Below are 23194 nucleotides of genomic sequence, written 5' to 3'. Positions count from 1 at the left end.
AACGCAAAACGTTTCATGTCAGCAGGCTGTTCAATGATGTGTATATTTTTTGTCAGCATTTTTACTTTAGAATTGTCTGCAACTCCCAAACAAACAGATGGGGCTACTGCAAGTTCATTTAAATGCAGCAATCCACAGAAAACAAAGAGAAATGTTATGCTACATACAATGTAATTATCTTTTGAACAATCCTGCAGTGCAATCTTACTTCTACTAAGTTATTTTCTATAAAGAAAATGAAGTGCTTCTAACAAAGAGTGTTACCATTGATTTAGCCCTGTGGAGACAAAATAAAAAATAAAGAAATGCCTTAACACCAAAAGATTCTGGCCTAGACTGATTAGAAAAAAGAAGAGGTCAGTAATTAATAGGTAATACCAGAATCATATCCTGAGCTTTTAAAACTATATCAATCAAGAAACACTGCAGACTGTAACACAGGAAATGTACCAAGAACCAAATAGAAACAATGATCAAATAATTATTTTTCCCAAGAGCACTTCTAGACAGTTAAAAGACATTCTGATTTAACCTTGACTATTCTTCAACTCAAAATTTATAGTATAGAGCTCTATTTGGGTCTTATAGATCACCTGTTTTTAAAATCTAGCAACACCTATAAAATGTTGATGAATCAACCAAGTAATCTGCTCAATTAAGATAACTCTGGTCCTTAAGTGTGGAATTAGATTAATTAAAATACTTAAGATTTTAGTTGTAAATGAACTCAAATTACTTAATTTAACAAATTACCCATTAAACTGATTACAATTTAGAAACTGTTGATTTAATGGAGACCTACAAAATCTGCTGGTCTGTGTCTCCCCAAGAGCAGGGTTGGTGAGCCTTATTCTACATTAAACAAAAGGTGAAAATAAGTCACAGTGTTTCTGTTCAATTAAAAAAAAACACCTCCAGGAACAGTAAATTGGGACATTGTTATTAAAGGCAGACTTTAGATACCACTAAATAAAAATGATTAGGCAAGAACAAAAAAGTCATCAAATATAAAGTGGAAATCTTGACAAACCTGTCATAATACTAGACTCCAACCACACAGCTTCAGAAAGTCAGTTACTAACTTAAAAATCTTAAATCTTTGAACATCTCTTCAAGAAGATCACCAGGAAAAAAATCTGAAACATACTGTACTAAACCTTGCTTCTCAAGCAGTTGCTGAAAAATGAGCACAAACAGCCTTGGATTAATACACTATGATAAAGACAAAAAAAGACAGCTTTGTATCATCTAAACACTTTTTATGAACTGCAAATGAAACAGTTTGTGTAAATAAAAAGCATTTTCATTTGTCCTTTAGTTGTGATGGCATGAGACTGACAACGCCACAACAACATCAAAAATGATCTGTGTGCAACGGTTATCAGTGAATGAATATCAAACAATCGAGTGGTTTAAGGCAATGGAATATCAAAGCGTTGTGTTTATTTCCATGGGTTAATACAACTTTTAAAGGTCAATGACACTATTGAAGACTGTAAGTCTGCTTCACATCATTCACAGAAATAGTGATGATGAGAGATCTTGGGTCCTTCCTATTCTTGTGGACTTTTATTTTCCCCTGCAAGGTATTTCCTGAAAAACAACAAGAAAGGTATAGTAAATGCTAAAATAAATCCAAATCTTTCCAATGTTTTACACTGAAGAATACAAATTTTAATGCTACAACAAGCAGAGCACTTTATACATAATTTACATGAACGAAAACGCAAAAGAAATCCTTTCCTTTGTATATACAGTTGAAATTGAAGAGCGTGCACATAAACTGAAATCTTTTGTTCTAATTTTAAGGCCCAAGTGAAAAGGACTTCATTATTGTCCTCTTCTCCAACAAATTTTGAAACAAACTCTTCCATGTTATCTTAGTTCCAACTTTGTTATATTTTTCAAGTTTTGAAACATCCATACTGTTAATTTGCAAATGGAAGAGACAAATGAACGTCAATAACAGAAAAGAGCTACAATTTCTGAAGGAAATAAACCTTTCCTGAAATAAAATCTAGGCTAAACTGTTCTAAAAGAACTGAAGGTGTGAACAGGTTGCTCTAATCACTTACATACAAGAAAAATCAAATAATTGAAAATTTACAAGTTTACAAGTCTAAGATTCATACTGTAACAAACACTGAAGTGCACAAATGAAATGCACTTTTACAGATTATAACCAGATGGCAATCAAAATGGATATGATTACAGTAAAGACGACACATTGGCTGGAAGATAATTCATCAGATAATTAGTTTGATTTACTGCACATTTCACAGGCGTGATAAATTACTGTTTACTCTTTAACCAACAAGCTTTTTTCATGCATTGCATTCCAACTGCTTTTGGTTACAAATAATTCAAAAGAAACTACCGAGTACATCATTTCAATTCACTGTCCAGAAGGAATGTTCTCATTGGTACTGGAACATCATTATCCAGTGTGAACAATATTTACCGTCCTTTTGCCTACAGAATATACAGGTAATGAGTTTAGAAATTTTCCATATTGGGTGGGTTGAAGTTTTGATTTAAGACAGGTATAAATATAAAGCCAGTCAAAATAGAACCTTATTGTAAATTCAAAAACAGGGTTATGCTTGTAGTCACTATACTTAAAAACTGACATCAGCGCAAAATAAGTTAAACAGACTTTAAACATCCAGTTTGTAATAAAAGGTTATCATAAAGCAGCCCTAAACTGAACTGTTAATCAAACGCGAGTCCGTTTTCTTGTTAATACTTTATCCCCTGCTTCCTTCTTGTCCTATTATAAATGAAATATATTTATCTTAAAGGATGAAATTTTTCAAAAAGATTGAAGATTGTCAAAGTCTGTGGTACTTCCAGGCTGGCAGCAGCCTGACCCTATCAGATCTCCAAAGCTTAGCAAGGCTGTGCATGGCATGGTCAGTATTGAGATGAGAGACCTCCAGGGAAAACCACATTGTGTAGGTGATACTGGTGCTCTACACACTGGACCAGAATTTCCAAACTGATGTCCCAGTTTGGTGTCAAAGATGCTGCACTGAAGGAGATGCGATCCTTTGGTTAAGACATTAAACCGAAATCTTGACATACAGTATTGGTCGTTAAAGATCACCCTGCATTTTCTTAAAGACTAGGGGTGATACCCCGGCTTCCTGGCTAAACTCCACTTACGGGTTTTACTCTCTGACTTAAGCTGCCCATTAATTCAATTGATGAAGCAATTTCACACTTCTCTGCCCATTATGTCGTATAGTGAGGCTGCTTGTGCGTAATGGCGGCCACACAACTCCCTGTGGGTGCTACACACAAGTGTAAAGCACTTTGGGATGAATAGCACCATATGTATACATGTAATGACTTATTCTGATATTTACATGTACTCACTGATGGGAATGCTCACACTTCAGATACATTGTGGGGTTTTAAAAATTGTAACTGTAAGCTTGTAACAAATTTTCTTGTAACTTAAATTAGTAAATTAGTAAAAAATAATAATAACAATCAGTCAGAATTAAGTCTGTTCTGAAATTTAAGTTAAACAATTGCAATTTATATTGTCACAAAAATGACTTTTCTAATTAGATTCTTATTCTTTCACATCCATACTGTATGTGACCTACCAAAGCAATCATTATGTAATCATAAGGTTTAAAATTAACCACTGTCCCCTTAATTCACTTTATATTACAACTGCATCCTGCTTGCTGGACTGAACAAAGGACCATATAGCTCAAAGGCTGATCGGAGTAATTCATCAATGTCACAGCAGTGTAAAATGACTGATGTTTTAAAGGCTCCAGTGCTCTTAAAAGCCTGAGAACGCTCTCTGTTGAATCAAGCTGCTTTAATGCATTATTAGATCCTTCAACTGTAAATCTACTGCTTCTATCTTATTAGAAACCAGATTGAATTAATTAAAACCCCCCATAATAATATTTTTTACATATATAATTCACATAAAAAATTTAGGACTTATCTCCTATCCTTTCATAACCTGTAAAGAGCATTAAGCTGGACCTCTAAAAACACTACCACACTGTCTGATATTCACCGCAGTGGTGTAAAGCTCAGCATTTTAATACAATACTTCTGTTGCGGAATTCATTGTATATGCAAAATTACATTGCTCTGCCCTCATGTCCTCATAAAAGGAATCATTATTTTTACAGGCCCTGAAAGAACAATTCAAAGTATGCCGGTGCCTTAATAACTGCTCACTTCAATGATCACTTGACAGAAACTCTGCCATTGTGTTCTTTGTAAGTCTACAATCTATGTCTCTGCTTTATTACTTTTTGTCTTATACAACCTTGCTGGTAGAGGGTGATTATGAAATCTTAAACACTGTCATTCTGCTTCCATTGGCATTCCACCTCAGTTTGGGAAAATCATTGATTTTTGTTTATAAAACACTTTTGACTTAGAATCATTAATCTCAAACCTTTTCATAAAATAATAAATTAATATCATGAGAAACCATTGCCCAAGACAGATGAACTGAAAAAATGGAAAATGAGGCTAAAATGACTAAGCTACAGTATACAAGCTACAAAACATGATGCATAAAAGCACATGCTTCCCTGCTGTTGAAATGGCTAAGCTATAATTGCAATAGAAAAATTCAGAATATAGCAGTTCCCTTAAGTACTTTTCAAAGGTAAATGGTGACCTCCTGCTTCCAAAGTATTAATCAATCTCCACATAGTAAATACACAAATCAAAAAAACTAATTATAATCATGGCAGCCGACACAACATCTCTTTGTTCCATTTTCAAGAAGCTATACAGTTTTAAACATCAAAAAGTCTAAAAAATCCTTATTTATGACTGGGACAATTAAAAGTAAGCCAAAATGAAAAATGATCCTTCATAATTTATAAATTTGCAAACACATTCAATTTACACTTAATGTCTGTCATCTGAGTCATTAGTTTATGACTGGTAACACCCGAGACAAAGGCTGCAAATTGTCTTTAAGTGGTAATATATTAACAGAGCATCAACAGAGGATTAATAACTGACCTTTAATTAATTGTATACTTATTAACAAAGTCAGATTAAAATTTAAATGTGTTCTTAATGTATAATTTAGAGTTCATTAAAGGTTTGCTTTGCTTACATTTATAAAGGTGTAGTATTCAGATTGCCTATATTTTACATACGAAACCTATGGGGACATGGAATATCCCCATGAACAATACATAACTCAAAGGGAAACTGCAATGCTGTTTTCATATTTTGGGTTTAGAAAGAATCAGAATTGATGAGTGCCTTTCAAGCCAAAATAGAAGTCAAATGTATACAAAACTTGTAAAACCTTCAATTTACACCACAAAATAGATTACATTTCCAGGTATGCACAGCACTGTATTCTGTGATTCAGAATAAGGCATCAAAACTTCCAGTGATGTGAAAAGGCCCTGTTACATTGTAAACAAGAAGGCTGATGAATGCATCTCTTTTAATCTAATAGAAATATTGCCTTCCACTTCAAGCCGGTTTTGCCGATAAATGCAGCTTACTTGTTAACTCTGCAGTGAAATGTCTCCAGCACAACATCGCCCGTACATCACAATACATCAGTCATCACAGTGACTAGTGAGTGGAAAGGGCAGCGTCACGTCAGAATTGGTGGGAATTCTCGCTGTCACCCGTGGGAAGACCAGGCGTTTGCGACAACATGGCAACTATGCAGTACTTTCACAAAGATTTTGTTCTTAATTCTAAATTTGGAAATTTTTTCTATACCCTCAATGAATTGACATTACCGAGATTTAATTTGCAGCTCCCCTTTAAAATGTAAGGCATTGTACAATATAAGAGGTTATGCAGGAGTCAAACCCTATCCATGGCTAGACAGCTAACATATTCTATTCATTTCATATTATACACTTGAGAATTATCATTTAAAACAGCATTTTCTAAAAGTACTTCTCTAAAAGTGCCACTAACTTTAAGAAACATTCTTGGTACTACCAATAAAATATTTCCTATATCGTTTTACTTAAAGACTTCCTTTCAAATGACCGAAACAATCAAATTATATTTAAAATCATTTCTACAATAACCAGAAAAAATAATTGTGTGCTTTGAGCAAGGATGGACTTTAAGGACTTAAAAGTTGTTTTAATGATTTACCGTCTCATATGGAAAGCACTGAAAGCATCTTAGTCCAATATACATATTCACAGCCCCATTCTCAGGACCTACAGTATACATGTAAAACGGTAATCTGTGATTTAGAAGACACAGATCTGAGGCAGCAAGCCAATGAAGGGTGGAAAATATTAATTTCATTTTAACGCCTCCGGAGAGAGCACTAGATCAGAGCAGTGTTTCCGAGTAGAAAATTAACTGATTATAAGTAATAATCACTTCCTCTCTTCTTCACTGCTTGACATGCAGACAGTGGTCTGCCTCTTAACTCAAGCTAAAAGGATAGGCTCTTAATGCTGGTTTCCCACCCACTGCATGTACATTTAGAATTTAAGTCAAGCAAATTTTTCTGTAGCATATGGAACAGGACCGAACTACGTTCATTAGGTGTGAACCTTCCCTAACCCATTGAAAAAGCGTATTTAAAAAAAGCAACCCTTGTTATACACCATGTCAGTAGAGGTGAGTGGCAGAGGACATGAAAATGACAGTTAAACTTGCCCCCTGTAAAATGTTATACTGATAAACCACCTGCTTAAGATGACATTTTCCTCGGAATCTTCCCTTATAAATCCTATTCTTCTGTTCACACCTACAGTTTTCTGACTATTTATCTAATATCACCTTCAAAGTATCATTTTAATTGCATAAACTTAGGCAGAAACATTATAGTATGTGCTTTATAAGAGACCTACAATGTGTATTATATTTAGCCTTTGATAGCAAATTACATTAGTGTAAAGTGAATTTTTAGACAATGACCACATTTTGCGTATGCTACATTTTTCTATGTTTAAACAGGAGCAGCTTGAAATGCAGTGCAAGTTCAGCACTATTGAAAAATGACATCAAGATAATTCAGACTCTCTGTTCCTCAGGCACAGTATTCCATTATTTTGTCTGGAATCTAATGCAGTTAAACCTGCCATAAGAATAACATCTATAAAGTGAAGATTTGTCAGTCCTTTCACTTTCAATACAAGGTCTTCTATAATCATTGGCTAAAATCATAATTCATTTGAGGACATGCAAAACTTATTTGCCTGAAAATCTTTCAGATGCAAGGAAACACCAAAGAGCATATTGTTTTAAGATGTCATCTTAGATGCTTGAATATAAAACAAAACTAGAACAATATCTCTTGCTGAATTCTCTGGGTTAGCCATACTAGAATGTATGCAGGACTGCATTCTGCAAAACGGCATGAATGCAGATGTCATGTGGATTGGTTACTGCAATGAAGAGAAACAGACTTTGTCACCAGATGTTACTGTAGCTGGTCTGTGCTACTGTTAAGAATTTAAAGGTTATTAAAAAACTAAAAAAATAAAACAAATAAAAGGTGTCTGGAATAGCTCTTTGTGAATGTGTCTGGAACTGTGGATTTGGCAGTGCAGTACAAGTCCATCAAGAATCAATTAGGACTATCCTTTGGCTCAAAAACTTTAGAAATATACTAAAAAGGAAAACACATCCTGCACTGTCTTGTAGCAACAAGGATATACTAGTCCGTAATGGTTTTCAATATCCGTCTACCGCTATCCAAGACCAAAAAATACAAGAATCAATCCTCCTGAAGTTCTCCATTTTCTGATATAAAATGATGCATTATAAGGCACTGCACTCACTTCTCAGACCCCCCCTTCCTTTTACTGCAAGAAGAAATGAGATTGATCATTAATGATTCCTTTCTCATTTGTGACACTGAAACACCAAATTTACTGGTCAAACAGGAACAGAGATAAATTTCACACAAAAGCAATGTGCTTTATTGATCATGTCCACATCAAATAGCTTTCAACCTGAACCACAAAATTTTAGGTCATCACTGTGATAAAGTGAACACCATCTGTTTACAGCTTCTCAATTTAAAGTGACAATTGCCACTGTTGTCTTCTCTATTAATACTAAAATTAAGCTGCCTTGAATAATTTAATTCATTTAATCAAGCCTCGTTGTGAAGCCTCTTTTTCTCTACAGACCCACAAGCACAAGTGATTGTATTGGGACAAACCAGAAGTATGAACCCCCCCCCACAAAAGGACTTATTTTTTGTGCAGCAAAAATACAAATGTGGAAAAGAACCAAGCAGATGTCACACATATGATAACAGGAGTAGACAAAGTCATTACAAGTGAGTTTTTATGGCCTACTTTATTAAATTAATTTTGTTTTGTATGAAGTTAGATTGCTATCCTGGAATTTAAAACCTGAGGAAACAGAGCTCAAACAAAGAAGGCACTGGCTCAAAGGTTCAAATAGAGCTAGCAGCTCTATTAAACAGTTCAAAGAAGGTACACCACCAGATGGGCTTCGTAACTATTCACTAAAAATATAATTGAAACAGACCAGAGGGTATGCACTGATTTGTCCATCAGGTGTCAGATTCAGACAACACATTACAACATTATATGCCCTTCTGTCAATAATTTCTAAAACACCCTTGTGTGTATATATAAACATTATAGTGTGTAGGATGCTATTATTGTAATTTAATCGTATGGCAAAAATATCACATATCTCAGCATGACATTGTGGAACTATCAGGAGAGCCCACTGAGATGGTCAGTGTAATTTAGAACAGAACTGCGATTCCATTGTTTGTACAGACCTGACTGTACTGGAAGGGGGTTCTCCAACAGAAAAACAGTCTGCTTCCAGTGAGTTTTTGTGCTTTGGGGACCTGTGGAGAACATGACCTAAAATGGAAACAAAATACATTTGTGAAATACACCTTTGAAATAAACTTCACATGGCACATTCCACTTCCAATAATAACTCAAAGTCCAAAAATCTGAAAAAAGCCTTTATCAGCAACAACGCAAGAAGTAGGTTAATTTCCTGGCAGCGCCTTTAGGGCAAAATCTGTAACCAGTGAAACATAATTGACTTGCCATTAAATAACATGTAAACACTTACCTTACTGGTGCAGTTCTTGTCAAAGAATACATCAAAGTATCCAACAATAGCCTAGAATGAAATGAGAGTTACGTCAGGAAAGATAATGTTAAAATCTTGCAATACTGGAACATTTCCAAGAACCAACACAATTGATTGTTCAATGTTGCCTGATTGACATGGGTAAGGGATAATGGTTTTTGCAGGGTTTTTGTCCGCACGCCTTTTGCATACAACACAGCAATATAAGCTATACACCTATACAAAAATAATTTCCAATGTACAATTTCTATAGTGATATACACAAACCCTTTCATTTGCCTTTTTAACCACTGATGAGTTGACCCTCGGCATCATGTTTCAACTTCATAATACTATACATCATCTTTATACCTATCATAGAGAACTGCAAAAAATCATAAATCTATGATTTCTCTTACTGAACTGCAGGCTAGAGACTATATGTTTTTACCCCCTTCATAAATTTAGCTTCAGAACTGGTGTGTCTTTCATTTGAGGAATAATGTGTTCCAAACTGCACTGCCTTTGCCCAGATGGATAAAAAGAAATTATCCAAATTACACAAGTCAACAGCTTGTACTGTATGCATCATTTTAGTGTAATGACCTTTCATTAAAATATGCATTTTGGCACCTCATATCCTGAGATAGAAAACAAGCACAGTTTCTGCTGAAACAGCAAAGTGAACTCCGAGGGAGAACGAACTGACTCAGCCTGACATTAGTGAACCGATGGCGTTTTACTAGCTGCCTTCCAGTTAGTCCACCTACATTTACACCTCTTATCTTTGTGTTGTTCATTACATTTAATTCAATTCCTTTTCCTTTGCGTGTACCCACTACTCAACAGACAGTCACCTCCAAACTATACTGAACATATACTGTATCTGTGGCATTCAGTAGTGTCCTTTTCTTTCACAAGATTTTAATAGTGAGTATAAAAGTGAGGATAAAATTCTTTCATGATCTTCACTCTCTGCACTGCTGCTTTGCTGCTTCACAGCTCTTAGCTCCAGGGTTTGAATTCAGACTGGGGCACCAGACTGCAGCTCTGTATAGAGTTTGCATGTTCACCCCAGGTTCATGTGCATTTCCCCCCACCTTTCAGTGACATGCTGGGAAGGTTAACTGGTCTCTCTAAGTTGTCCATGTGCTCTCTGTGATGATCTGGCAACCCAGAAATAAGAAGCTTTTGATAATGGAACAATGGACCGCATAGAACAATGAGACAATACTCCAGGTTACATACAATCATTTTTCACAAAATATGATTTTCTATTTAAAATAAAATTAAGTTATTGGGATAGCTCTCTAAATGTATCTAGGGCATTTAAATACATTAATGTATTTGAAACAGGACCATGCCTCTTGTGTCAATGTCAATAACAGCAACTATTTACTTGTTTATTCAAAATAAAAGACTTATATTAAAATACTGTACTAATACATAATGTACATTTTATTTACAATAAATAAGTAAATATTCCCACAAAGTAAAGCCCAATTCAAGATACTAGTAAAACAAGAGCGCAAATGTTCAAATTTCTGACTGAGTAAAAACATTTAATTTAAATATATTTTGCCTTCTGAAGGAGAGCAACTCTATCAATCTCAGAAGCATGCTTGTAAATGCAGTGATGTGAATCTAATAGCTTTTAATCCTGACACAGCTGACAACACAGAGAGAGACTCCCAGACAAAGAGAGCAATAATCAATGATGAGATGCTGGAGGAAAGGAAGGCCAGTGTGATGTCTACCAAGCGAAAAGATTCTTAAAATAACAAAAGCTTAAGTTGTGCAATATGTTTAATTGCTGCTAAAATGGCAATCCACATTAGTTTTCTATACTATAATATATTAAGCGTCTAACCTAATTAAACAGATTCAAACACAACTTATATCACATTAACATAAGCATACAAAGCAGATGTTCACATCAAAATCCTCCTGTTTACCTTCCCTGCCCTCTCTATTTGCTAATAGTTGGGGAGGGGGTGGGGGTCATATATTACACATTCTGCTCTCGATGAAGTACAAAAAAGCCTGGCATTTTGCAGCATTTGAGAGAAACACAAACTGCGCCATTATTTTTCATGTTAATGTGAGAATAAGACCGTTTCTCCATTCTTAATGTCATGACTTCAGGTTTTTTTTCTGTATCTGGTGGCTCATTCATTCTATTTTAGCATTTAAATGTTTTCCTCAACATTTGCTGGTGTAAGCATTTTACTTTCCACCTACTGAACAACTGAATTTGCAATCTAAAGCATTCAGTGAAAATTTCCCATTATACAACATGATTCAAAAGCGTGTTTGAATACATGAGTCCTCCACATGGTATGAACGAGGACATTTTTACATTAGGTCATGACTGTGACGAAATGAACAAAAGCAAACCACTGCTTTGTAATTTGAATGCTTGATCAATATAATCCTGCTAAAATATAAATGCCTACTCAGCAGGTTCACCGGGGTGTACTTCATAATTGCGGTGTCAGTGCAGCATGTTCCTCTCGCAACAGAAATAGAAGTGCTTATCAGTTTTTATTGATATAGACAGTCGAGAGTGGAAAAGCCATGAAGAGCACAATTGAAAAACATGTCAACCGAATGCAATTATGAATTTTAATTATCGGCACTCTTTGTTGCAGAACATATTAGACCTATAATTGCAAATTAATTAAAATTATTTATCAACACATTTACAGATCCAGGTCTGACAGACAGATCACCTTTAATCATCGCCAATGACAAATCATTACTATTTGGCCCTGCACTTAAAAACCCAGAGCCTATCCTAAAAGCTTAGGATATTGAGATTGGACTACACCCTGGATGGGATGGATATGCCAGTCTATCACACATGCACACAGGGAGGATTTAAAGATCTCAATGAACCTAGCCAGGGTGCCTTTGAAACATGTCAGGAAACTGGAGGACACATAGAAAAGCCACAATAACACCAGCAAACATGCAAGCTCCACCGAGAACCGGTCTTTTTATTATGCCATCATTAAAAATAAACATCATTTCCTTTTCATTCCAAAAAAGGGCTCTACCCTTTACGGACAGGACCCAGGATCCCAAAAGGGAAAGGAAAGAAAATAACCACTTCAAGAACACAAATTCCCAGAAGTTCATGAGGCAAGTCTTCCTCAACATTTAAAGTGAGTTTACAGCCAGAGGCCAAAGACACACTGCTTCAATTCACACTGTTCATTGAAAGCTGCATGCAGGCATTAGCAGTTCTTCCGTTAACTGCTCTCCGGAGAGTTGATAGTAATGGACTTCGGCGTCCTACTGAAGGAGTCATTTAAACCTCAGTCCATGAAACACAGGCTAGAAAATTGAAAATGATGACTAGCTGACTACAGTGATAAATAACCGAATCCAAACTCCTGTTTTCCAAAGGACAATAGATTGGATTGGAGTCTCTGCAGCACCAGAAGGAGCAAAATATTGCTTCCTTCTTAAAAAAAATAACATGGCAGGACACGAACAAAGGGTCAGGTTAGAACAGAATACAGATGAAACACTTAAATAGATAAAAAATTCAGGATACTGTTGTTTTCCAGTTTTATCTTTATTGACGCCTCATGAAGACTGACAAAAGAAGGAGCCTTAATCTTTAAAACTCTTAACATATGCTTACATATGCTTAAATTGGGTGTAACGTAGTGTGGGTGATTATTTTGTTAGAAAATATTTTAAATGAAATTCTGTGGAACACATAGTGGATAAGGTACCTAAGTTCTTTCAGGAAAATGCATATTGAGACTAATTCAATAATATTTAATTGTGACCAACAATAATCTGTACAGTAATCTCTTGCTATACGCATTTTTACCTTACATGGTTTTACATTTCCACGCAGACTTTACAGTATACCACTGTACCTTGCGAAACCCCCACTTTTGGGTACCCATGAGTTTGAGAAGCATCAGTGAGCTGTGATGTGATACTTTCTGCAATTTCTCTCACATTCTTAAAAGTGTCCTGCACATATTAGGGTGCAGAATTGCATTAGGCTCTGATGGTTATTAACATATCTGATTGTGCAAGGGAGTGTTGGTGATTACCTAATTAAAAGGGATAGACATTAATTAAATAATAATAAATAAATCAAAATGGCTCATGAGCACAAGAAAGAGCAAATCTAGAATTGCAAAGCAATCTAGATTAGTGATGCACTTAGAAAAAAAAAATAAAGTGCTTAATAAGTTGCATGAAGGTCAATGTAATAGTGCTGTTGGTTGATTGTGTGGTGTAAATTAATCTACAATTTGTACGATAAAGAAAAGCGAGGAAGCTATCAAGAGTGTGATGTGGAACAGCAACATTGCTTAAGGTCTCATATATGCTATATGACCCAATCTACTGTACATTGGCATCACCACAGCAATAAAAGTAAGAATTATGTCACAAACGCTTTTAAAAACTATCCATATTATTTCCAAAATATATTTTGTTTTTCTTTACTCTGATGTTATTGTTTTACCTTATTGCAGGTGATTTTTTTTTTCTGAGGGATTTTAATATGTTGAATCGTGACTTCAGTTCTCCAACCCTATTTTTCCCCATAAGGTCTTAAGTTTATCAACCAAAAATCTGCTGCTGTTACCAAAGGATTACTGTATTGTGATTTGTGGAGCAATTTGTTTTTACAGAATTTGTCAAGGACCTCTGAGAAAAAGAAATTAAGATGAAAGATTCTCACTTGCAAAAGCAATCCAAGAAAATTTCTAGGTGATACAAAATGAGTTTTACTTAATTAAAGATGTGTTCAGTTTCCCTTAGCATTTTAGGATACAACGGTCAACTAAGGACTTGGCAAGAGAAAAGTCTAAGATCCTCCTTGCCCTAAATTAAAAGTCATGCAGTCTAAACTTCTGGTCTTGTGCCTCTAAAGGAAAAAACTGAAAAGGGGACAAATCAGATGGGCCTTCTTTGTTTTCATCAGCATTTAGCCTTCAACCTGCATTCTGTCGAGGATAAATAATGAAAGAGAAATCCCACAGAACCACAAAAGAGACAGGAAGACAAAAAAGGCAGCATAATACTACAGTTCCCAGGGAGGAAGAAAATTAATAATTATCATCATCACTTACATCAACAGGGAGTAATTTATCATTTTTCCTTTACTGGTATCATGTTTGAGCAGCGTGTGGCTGAGCCAGATACAATTATGCATCTGGCCGTGGAAGTAGGAGGATAATGTGCTTTTGATGGAGTTCACCCAAGCGTGGAGCCTCAACCCTCTCCAGCCTTGCAGGAGGGTTAGAGGCTTTTTTGTCAAAATGCAAAGCAAACCTTAGCCGTTTATTTTTTATCATTCAAATTCTATTCATTAATCTTATATTAATGTGTTTTAATATTATTCAGGAAACTTGAAAAGTCAAAATGAACAAATATGAATAGAATGTTTAAAGCAGATACCTACCCAGAGAGGACTCTCACCATTCAAATTTGAAGAATTATGGAAAACCACTCATTCACCTACAGTTTTGTTGAGATTTTGTCTTCTATTCTAAATTGTTTTCAGCTTTGAACTTTAAGACACAGCAGGATTGTCATTCCGAGAGCGTCACAATTTTCCAGACATCTGTCATAATAGCTGACATCTTAACACACAAAAAATGTTATAATCCAAAACCTGTGTTCATAAATGAAACCATTAAAGGGTGTTCAATGGGGGGGTTCAGAATTAACAGACAAACAAAAACACAACTAGTATCATTCCCCCGTTTTATACTGTCCATAAGACAACTGGGTGGTATGAACAAAACAATGCCCTCATTCAAAGATATATATTACAGGGAACAGGAGGGTATTCATAAACCATATCAGCAGCTTATTGTTTAATTATTTTTCAACATGGCAAAAGTCTGCATCTGGTTTATTGGGAAAAGGTGAGATTAGCTTTATGCATCTTAAACACTGACTGCTGTGAAAGTAAAGATCTTCACTCTATGAACACCGCTGTGAGAAATCAAATACTCTGTTCTCCCCAGTACCACTTGGGATCCCTTGTTTCAAGATCCCAGTGTTAAATGAAGGCTTGAAGTGAAATTACACTCCCTGGTTTGCCGGCAAAACTAGGATGTCAATCTGCAGCCCTCAGGGGACATACTTTTGTTTGTTGCTCACCACTGCAACCCCCTAGATCTAAATTACAGTCACTGTTTGTGGTCAAGTGGACACTTCCCCCCCATCGCTCGTAAGTGGTTGCGGCCCTACAGACACCTACTCCAGAAATCTGACCAGGAAAATCTCCAAGAATTGGGTTTTTAATTGAAATGTGGAGAAAAGGTACATTAAAGACGCACATGAAAGAGTGGTAAGACAAGCAAAAAAATAGTAAGAATGGTAATTGAAAAGTGTACCATTAATTTAAATTGTCACTCTGTATCATCTATTTGCATATAACCAAGGATGGTGAACAGGGAGCTGTTCTGTTACAGATGACTACAAAATACACAAGATAAGCAGATGGAAAGCAAAAACATAACAGTTTATATATTTCTGACTGAAGCTAACTGGAGTGCAACTGGGATCCACATTTGGAAAAAAATATTCTTCACACACATACAATGCCTTCTTCAAGGCAACCCACATTGACACGAAGGATTGATCTACATGACCATCAACAAAAATTCCATTTGGGCTGGGGATTTGAGGTTTACTATTAAGAGTTTGTTTATATCTAGGGAATAAAAATGAAGAGTTGTATTGTTCATTTAATGCAAGGTTAGGCAGGCTGATATGATGAATGGAGTGTCAGACACAAACTTAAAAGCATGCATTCAATCATGGAAGTGGCAGAGATTTTACTCATTGAATGTCGATAATCCCCTGTGATAAATTCTATTTATTTTTACCTGTATTAATCAAGAAAATCTTTCAGGCACAAACAAACACATTTTTTAATAGATATTTTGTACGCCATGGTGCCTTTTTGGTTCACATATAGCAAGCTGGAAATTAGGGTTTATAGAGGAACAAAAAAATATTGGAAAGGGGATGTCTGCTATTATGAGGATGTCGAAAAAGGAAATGAGAGGCTGCATCACATTCTATTACACTAAGGCAACACTGAACAATCAAAAGGCGAGCTAGATGATAACCTAATATTGATTAATCAATAAAAACAACACAAGTCTGAGAACGTCAAATAGAATGTCTTCAAAACTGACTATAAAAGAAATATTACACCTGTCTATAGTTTTTGCATTTAATTCCAATGTATCAGAAATCTGAATCATTTTTCGCTAGCAAATTGTAAATGTCAAATGATCTATAGGTGTTCTGCTATCTGTTAAAAGAAATGTGAGAACTGCCTTAGTGAAAGCATTGAAATTATTGGAACTGCACTGAAATTGAACTGAAACTGCTTTTAAGTTTTTAAATGAAAAACTTCACTGCATTCAGTTGCTGCCCAAATCAAACTTTTTTAATGACAAGCTTAATAGTTACTTTCACTACTCAGAATCTATTAATCAGACAGGTGTTCAATTCGTCTAAAACTTTGAAATGGACCATCTAAGCCAATCTACTTCTCCATTTATCTGCACGCTGGTAATTAATCTTCCAGTGTGACAATCATGATTAGCCCTTCTGATACCTCAGTAAACAGAACCTACTTACTGTGCACTGGGTATCTTCTCTTATCTTTAAAGAGAAATCTGTAGAAAACTCCAGCTCAGAAATTGTTGCAGTGTTGCAGTTGATATTCTAGAGAAGAAACAAGGATAAATGTAAGTTAGTTTTATGGTCTAATGGTGTATAATTATTTTATTAACAAAATGCAAGAATAAGTACTGTCAGCAATTAATGTTCTGCTATTCAAAACATAGATCAATGAGGTTATCACCCCGCCTGCACACTACAGAATTATTTTTTTTCCCAGCCTCCAAATAGTGAGAGGACTTTGACATCTGCAACAGAAGCATGACCCATAATAATATGCTGTATATAATCAAAACAGTTGGCTTATTTCACTGTTAAAAATCACATAGCTAATACCCGATAGTATCAACACAAAAAATACACATGACTACACTCCCTGGCAGGATTTTGAGTTTTGTGCTACAGTTTTCAATTTTCTGCACTTCTTGTTTTAAAAATGGAATATGACTATTGTATCTATTGTGGTAATGTGTAAATAGCTGTATAATTTAACTAAGGAGCTGTCCATTTTTCATAGAAAAAAATTATTGACTTAAAATTCTAATCAGTTTTTCCCAGTGTGTAAGTCATCTATCACTGCTGAGAGGAAAGATGGAAAGTTCTATTAAAATGAAAGTGCAATTAAGAACTATATATTGAAAAGTGAAAAAATACAAACAGTAATTTCACTGAGGGGTGTTTGTCTTAAATATTATTGGTGCTTTGATAAAAACTTAGATTAGTTTGCAGTACATGGACTCCTCACAGTCATTAAACTTGTGCTTGCCTACAGTTAATGCAATGTGATTAAAAATAAAATAAACCTTAAGCCTTAAAGCATTATAAATGTATGCATGTTAAAATACCTTACCAGAGTTTGAATGCTACTGACTATATGCAATGGAATATTAATTAAGTTTACTAAATAAGAAATTAAGCAAGAAGAAAATCAATCAATCATTAACTCTGTGACAGGAAGCTATCTTTTCTTGCCATAAGGAACTTAATCCTCTAAGTTACAGAAGAGAAAATGACAATTTGTTACTTCCAGAAAGGTCAGGATTATGGCTATTTCTTAAAAACAGGTGCTGTTCAGGCAGAATGGTTGCAGGCTATTTTATGATATTCAATGTTTACTTCTCACTCATTGCTGATTAAATGTCATCTTCCTAAGGAAATAACTCCTAACTAGGTGGCAGATGGTCCCTCCTGTGTATCCTTTCAAAAATAATAATAATTTACAATATGTTAATTTTTAAGTTAATTCTTCCTCATTTTTTTACCATGCAAACACTACTTACAGAGTATTGTTATACGTCAATGTTAAGAATGGGACAGATAGCTCCAAAATAAAACGATCACTAAACTGTCTTTGTTCTAACATTTAGGATTCACTTTTCAAGAAAACAAAGCAACAAAACATTCAAAATTACAACATTTTCTGTATAGATATTTCTAAGATTGATGGTGTCAGCATTTATCCAGAAACGGATAAAACTGTTCATTATTCTGTCTGAAAACAAAATGATCTTTTTGTAAGGTTTGCGACTTCAAACTATAGTCTTTTCATTTCAGACTCCAAAGTCCATTACCCAACCAGTTTCATAAACACATAACACACTACAGATTCTAGAAAACCTGTTTGCATATTTCAAGATTCTAGATATTCAACAGTATTACAGGATCAGCACAGACATTTTTAGAATAAAGTAGTTTTCTGAACATTTGCAGGTCATCTAAAATGACTTAAGCTTAGCATATACACATACACATTAACAGTATTTAAGCACATACAAACACTGTCTTTTGGGTTTCCCGTACATACCCGAATTACTGTGGGCTCTGATATGATTGTTTCTGGTTTCAGGACCTCCACAACAGCCTCAGGAACGACAGCCTTCTTCATGCACGTCATCTTGAACCCATACACATCATCCCAGAATGCAACACGGTCACTGTACTTCTGCATGTCTCCTACTGCTGCCAGGCTTATGGTGCACAAATCAGGATACACTGAAATAGCGAAGGTACAATTCAGCTCAAGTATATATATATACTCCATTTAATGGCATATCCAGTTAAAAAAAACTGCAGGAGGGACAGTCAATTCAGCTCTTTCCATGGTAAGAAATTCTTCAACTGAGACAGAAATGCAACTTTCTGATGCAACACACAGCATTTCCTATCTAAATCTTCACTTTTTGGACTAAATAGTTTTCATGCATTTGTTTAGTCTTTTGAAAAACGTGCCCAATGAAAGGGTTAATTCATCCTCCATTTAATACCTGCTGACTTCATAAAGTATTCCGATGTTCGTTACACAATGTTATTCCCTCATGACACCTTTCTAATTTCTCACTAAAATAAATTTGCTGCTGTTGTGCATTTAAGGTATGCTCTATGACCGTCCCCTGACATTTGTGGATTTTGCTGAAGTTTGCTTTTCTGCTGCTTGGAGGGTCTAGCAAGCACCTTTCTGTTAACATGAGGAGTAAATCAAATAAAATCTTTAAGAAATTAATGTACCGCACTATGTGGATTCAGAAAAAAAAGCTGTAAAGCCATCTGTCAATAGAACCCTCCATAATACAATATATTTCTGTATCCTCTACAAAATGAACTCTTTCCTGTTGCACTGAAATATCAATTTAAGAATATAAAACAAACATCTAGCATGTTAGTCTTCATGACAAGTCATTCAAGATGGACTGAATATATTTTCTTCTTATAACTTGTTTTTCGTGATACAGATGATACCAATAATTTGCTTCTGACAATGCCATCATTTTTATTAGTATCCATTACAATTTCCAGCAGATGCTGAGAACAAAAGAAAAACAATGTCTTAATTAATACTGTACCTAATATTAATCAGTTCCTTTTTGTCGGGGACCATTTCAGGTTTCAGTCAAAGATCCGCTGTACAATGATTTACACTGACAAATTTCAGCAATGCAGAGAAAAATAACGCGTAAGAGGTGCAAAGTGTTTCACTTTCCATGGTTCACCCTGCAGACATTGCTTTAAGGCTTGTTCCAGCAGTTGAACTTCTTAAAAAATGAGAGAAGTCAAGTCATCCACTGTGCAACCTTAAGACCCATAAAGAAAAGCTAACAGCTAAATCATTCCAAACATAAATTTAGAACAGCACACTCTGTACTTTGGAGAAGATTGTTATCGTCCCAAGCCAGTCCCAACAACTTTAGTGGAGAAAATGTCAAATCACACTTGACACCACATCCCTCAGAAAAATTCAGACTTGACAAAATATCACCAACAGCTCAAATAAATTAACAACAAGATGAAGTCTGTACATTTGTGTTTAATCCAGACTTAAGGTGAAACGACCAATGACTGTAAACCTATGAATGGCTTTTATTTCTATTTCATTTCTGCAAATCTACACATAACTAGGCAAACAAAACAGAATGTACACCAGAACCAACATAATTCTGTAAAGACTGAAGATCAAAAAAACCTAACAAGTGTTGATGGCCAGTTCTATCTAGCTTTTAGTTTATCTTTGAGCTACCATGAGCTCTACCCCTCTATAAAGTGGTCCTGCCATTATAAATACAATAAGATTTCTCACAACATACCCATCCATCATCTATAAGCTGCTTATCTTGTTGAGGGCTGTGACAAGCTGAAGTCTATCCTAGAAGCCAAATAAAAATTATTAAATGGAGCAAGGCAGGACTGAGACAACATCACTGCTCTTTCCCCAGACAGGATGCCATCCATTGTGGGGTTAGGCACAAATCTGACTAGCCAATCAAGCTGAACGAGCACATTTTTTGGGAGGAGGGAAAAAACTGGAGCACTTGGTACAAAGGATCACAAGCATGGGGTGAACCAGCGAACTTCACACAAAACTGAACCCAGGGCTCTCAAATCTACAAGGCAAGTGCCAACCAGCACTTTGCCAAGTCTCTCATTTCAAAACAATTTAAATAAAAAATCCAGAACTTAAAAAGATTAGAAAAAGGTTACAAACAAGAGAAAACATTCAGCCCACCTAGTCCAATTTAGTTTGATCACAGTTATCAAGATTGAAAGTTAATGAATAATGTAATAATTTTGACTTTACTCCTTTCCTATTTACAACAATAACATGCAGGACATAATGCTGAGAGCAGCTGTGGTACGTCTGGAAGACATTATCATGCATTTCCCTTTTATAAAATTAAAATATAATATTCAAACCCATCAATCCTTTTTTACACAGTCAGACCAAAATAGCCTCTAGCCACTGCCACCCCCTGTTGATGTCCCTTTAGTGTTATTTCAGCTGTTATGTCCATTAAGAATCAGTGTGTGGGGAGGGGGGGTGGAACTGCTCTTTAATACTGCAACACTCCATCAAAAATGAAAATGCAGACTATCTGCTAGCAGAAAACGCCGCAAAAACAAACAGCATGATGATGCATCTGCATAATACGAAGTACACATAATTCCACATAAAACACTGAAAAGGGACATTGTAGCAATAACGATATAAACATCTGAATATGGTTAAGAAAACGTGTGCTGTTTCCATAAATGACACAAATACGGAAATTATTCACTGTTGTGTTAGATGAGACAGAAAAAAGGCAAGCCCACAGAGGATCCCACAGTGCAACGCCCCTGCATTTGTCTTCGTTTTTTTGTAGAAAATGCTGTCCACGTACCAAAGGAGTTTCTGCACTGCAGGTAACCCCACTCATCTTGAATCTCAGAGTGTAACAGTAAAAGCCATTAATCCACAGTAACTCACCAACTCCCACAAAAAGACACAGCCAGAATACAATCACACTTTGCCCTGACTAGTGGCAATGCATGAGAAGTGGAATCAAGCAAGCGAAGCAGAGCAGGCATTAAAAGAAATATGAAATTCAGAAAAAAAAGTCTTAATACTTTGGGAAGGGGAATTAAATCATATTAATATTTATTCCTCTACATAAATTAGAAAAAGTGAGAGTTCCTTAATGAAGAAATGGAATGGATTAATCAAATTTAATTTAATTTAATAAGAAGTTGAGGGGTACACAGTTTTATTCCTGAATTAAAACTATAAAGGCTTTTTGGTTAGAAACTTTTGTGCTAGCAAATCATCATGAATGTGTGAGTACATGTTTGCAGATATGAATTTGAGCTGTTTTATTGAGGAAGAAATCTAAAATCTCTTTCCTATTTAAAAAGATTTTACCTTTTGTTATTTTATAAAAATAAATTTTACAGATAATGAAAGAGTTTGCACGTTACCTGTTCAAGGTATCTCTTTTTAAAAACCGTGCTGGATATGGGACCTCAAAGTACATAAACATCATGTACAAAAACATGAAAAGTGCATGCTGTTCAAAGGAATGCGCTGTTCAGCGGTATCAAGGACAAATTAAATTTAATTACCAATTACAAATTTGAAAATGAAGAAATGGCTTCAACAACAGGCTCAACCGCCAGGCTACTCGATTGGTCAGAGGTTTCGGTCTCCCCCCGCGATATCTGAATGGGCTGACAAGCACCGGCTCCAACAGCAGAAAACCTTTCAGCCTCCTTACATTACATATTTGTCACTTCATTTTCCCCTTATTAGTCCAGCAAACGAGTGATTATTCCCTAGCACAGGTGAAATGAAGAAAGTGCTGATTGGGCAAAAGTGGAAGGCTGTACTCTGTGCGCTATACAGAGATTCATGGTTTTGACATCTGTGTCCTTCTCGAGTCGCTGCCCACAGCCCATTTGTCATTCCAGGGGGATCACGTGGTCGGCCATGGAGAAGGAAAATCCTTCATCCCTCAGTAATGCCTCACAAATTCTGAGACATTTAAGGATAAAGGGAGGTTAATGTGGTGGGGAAAAGCAGGAACCCTTGGAAATGTAAACCAGGAGAACCGTACAATCATATCACGGAAACCAACAAACTCTAGGATTTCCTAGAATTATGATGAAATAAAATGAGAAAAGCAACATGAGGCAAAAGGACAATAATCTTTCACAGGATGCTGATTTTTGTACACTAAAAGTGCAAATGGATATAATTCTTTTAGAGGTAAAAAACAATGAAAATTAAACACAAAAATAATCAACTTTTTTTAAATTAACAACGAAGAAATTCACAAAAGTATATCCGAACCAAAGTTGCCTGAAATGTTTACCTCCGCTGTATAATAACTTTTTTTTTTAATTCTGTAATTTGTTTGAAAATGAAAACCTGCTAAATAAACTATCCTTATAAATTTACAGACTTCTAATATGCTGTGTTTGTGCATCTTGAACTTTGGTAAAGTTCATATAAAAGCTCCCTCCTTCCTTCTTATGGCTGGTGTCCAGAAAGGTGACTTTCCTGTTGTCATCGTCCCTAAGAGCCTAGTAAAAACCACTGTATTGGAACAGTTTTGGTGTCAGGGCACCATGTGTTACAAACCATTAAACCAGGTCAGTGACAGATACTGAGTTCTGTATCTAAAGGGAACAA

At 35.5% G+C, this 23194-nt stretch overlaps 2 protein-coding genes across 2 annotated transcripts in view; both read right to left on the bottom strand.

The window, feature by feature from the left end:
- slc6a5 (solute carrier family 6 member 5) overlaps window positions 1-1274 on the bottom strand; it is a 30809-nt gene extending 29535 nt beyond the window's left edge. Inside the window, exon 1 of the mRNA XM_088611673.1 lies at window positions 1031-1274. The gene's annotated coding sequence lies outside the window, so the exon portion shown is untranslated. The remainder of the gene's footprint in view (window positions 1-1030) is intronic.
- Window positions 1275-1423: 149 nt separating this feature from the next.
- prmt3 (protein arginine methyltransferase 3) overlaps window positions 1424-23194 on the bottom strand; it is a 44196-nt gene continuing 22425 nt past the window's right edge. Inside the window, exons 12-16 of the mRNA XM_088611674.1 lie at window positions 18560-18747; window positions 16714-16800; window positions 9070-9120; window positions 8762-8849; window positions 1424-1593 (exon numbers count right to left, since the gene is read on the bottom strand). Of these exons, the coding sequence (XP_088467800.1) occupies window positions 1484-1593; window positions 8762-8849; window positions 9070-9120; window positions 16714-16800; window positions 18560-18747 (524 nt within the window). The 3' untranslated portion in view covers window positions 1424-1483. The remainder of the gene's footprint in view (window positions 1594-8761; window positions 8850-9069; window positions 9121-16713; window positions 16801-18559; window positions 18748-23194) is intronic.

The sequence above is a fragment of the Lepisosteus platostomus genome, chromosome 18 (assembly GCF_059453375.1).
Source record: "Lepisosteus platostomus isolate fLepPlt1 chromosome 18, fLepPlt1.hap1, whole genome shotgun sequence".
Taxonomy (NCBI): Eukaryota; Metazoa; Chordata; class Actinopteri; order Semionotiformes; family Lepisosteidae; genus Lepisosteus; species Lepisosteus platostomus.
Note: the sequence above shows the minus strand (reverse complement) of the source record. Positions and strands in the feature narration are given on the sequence as shown.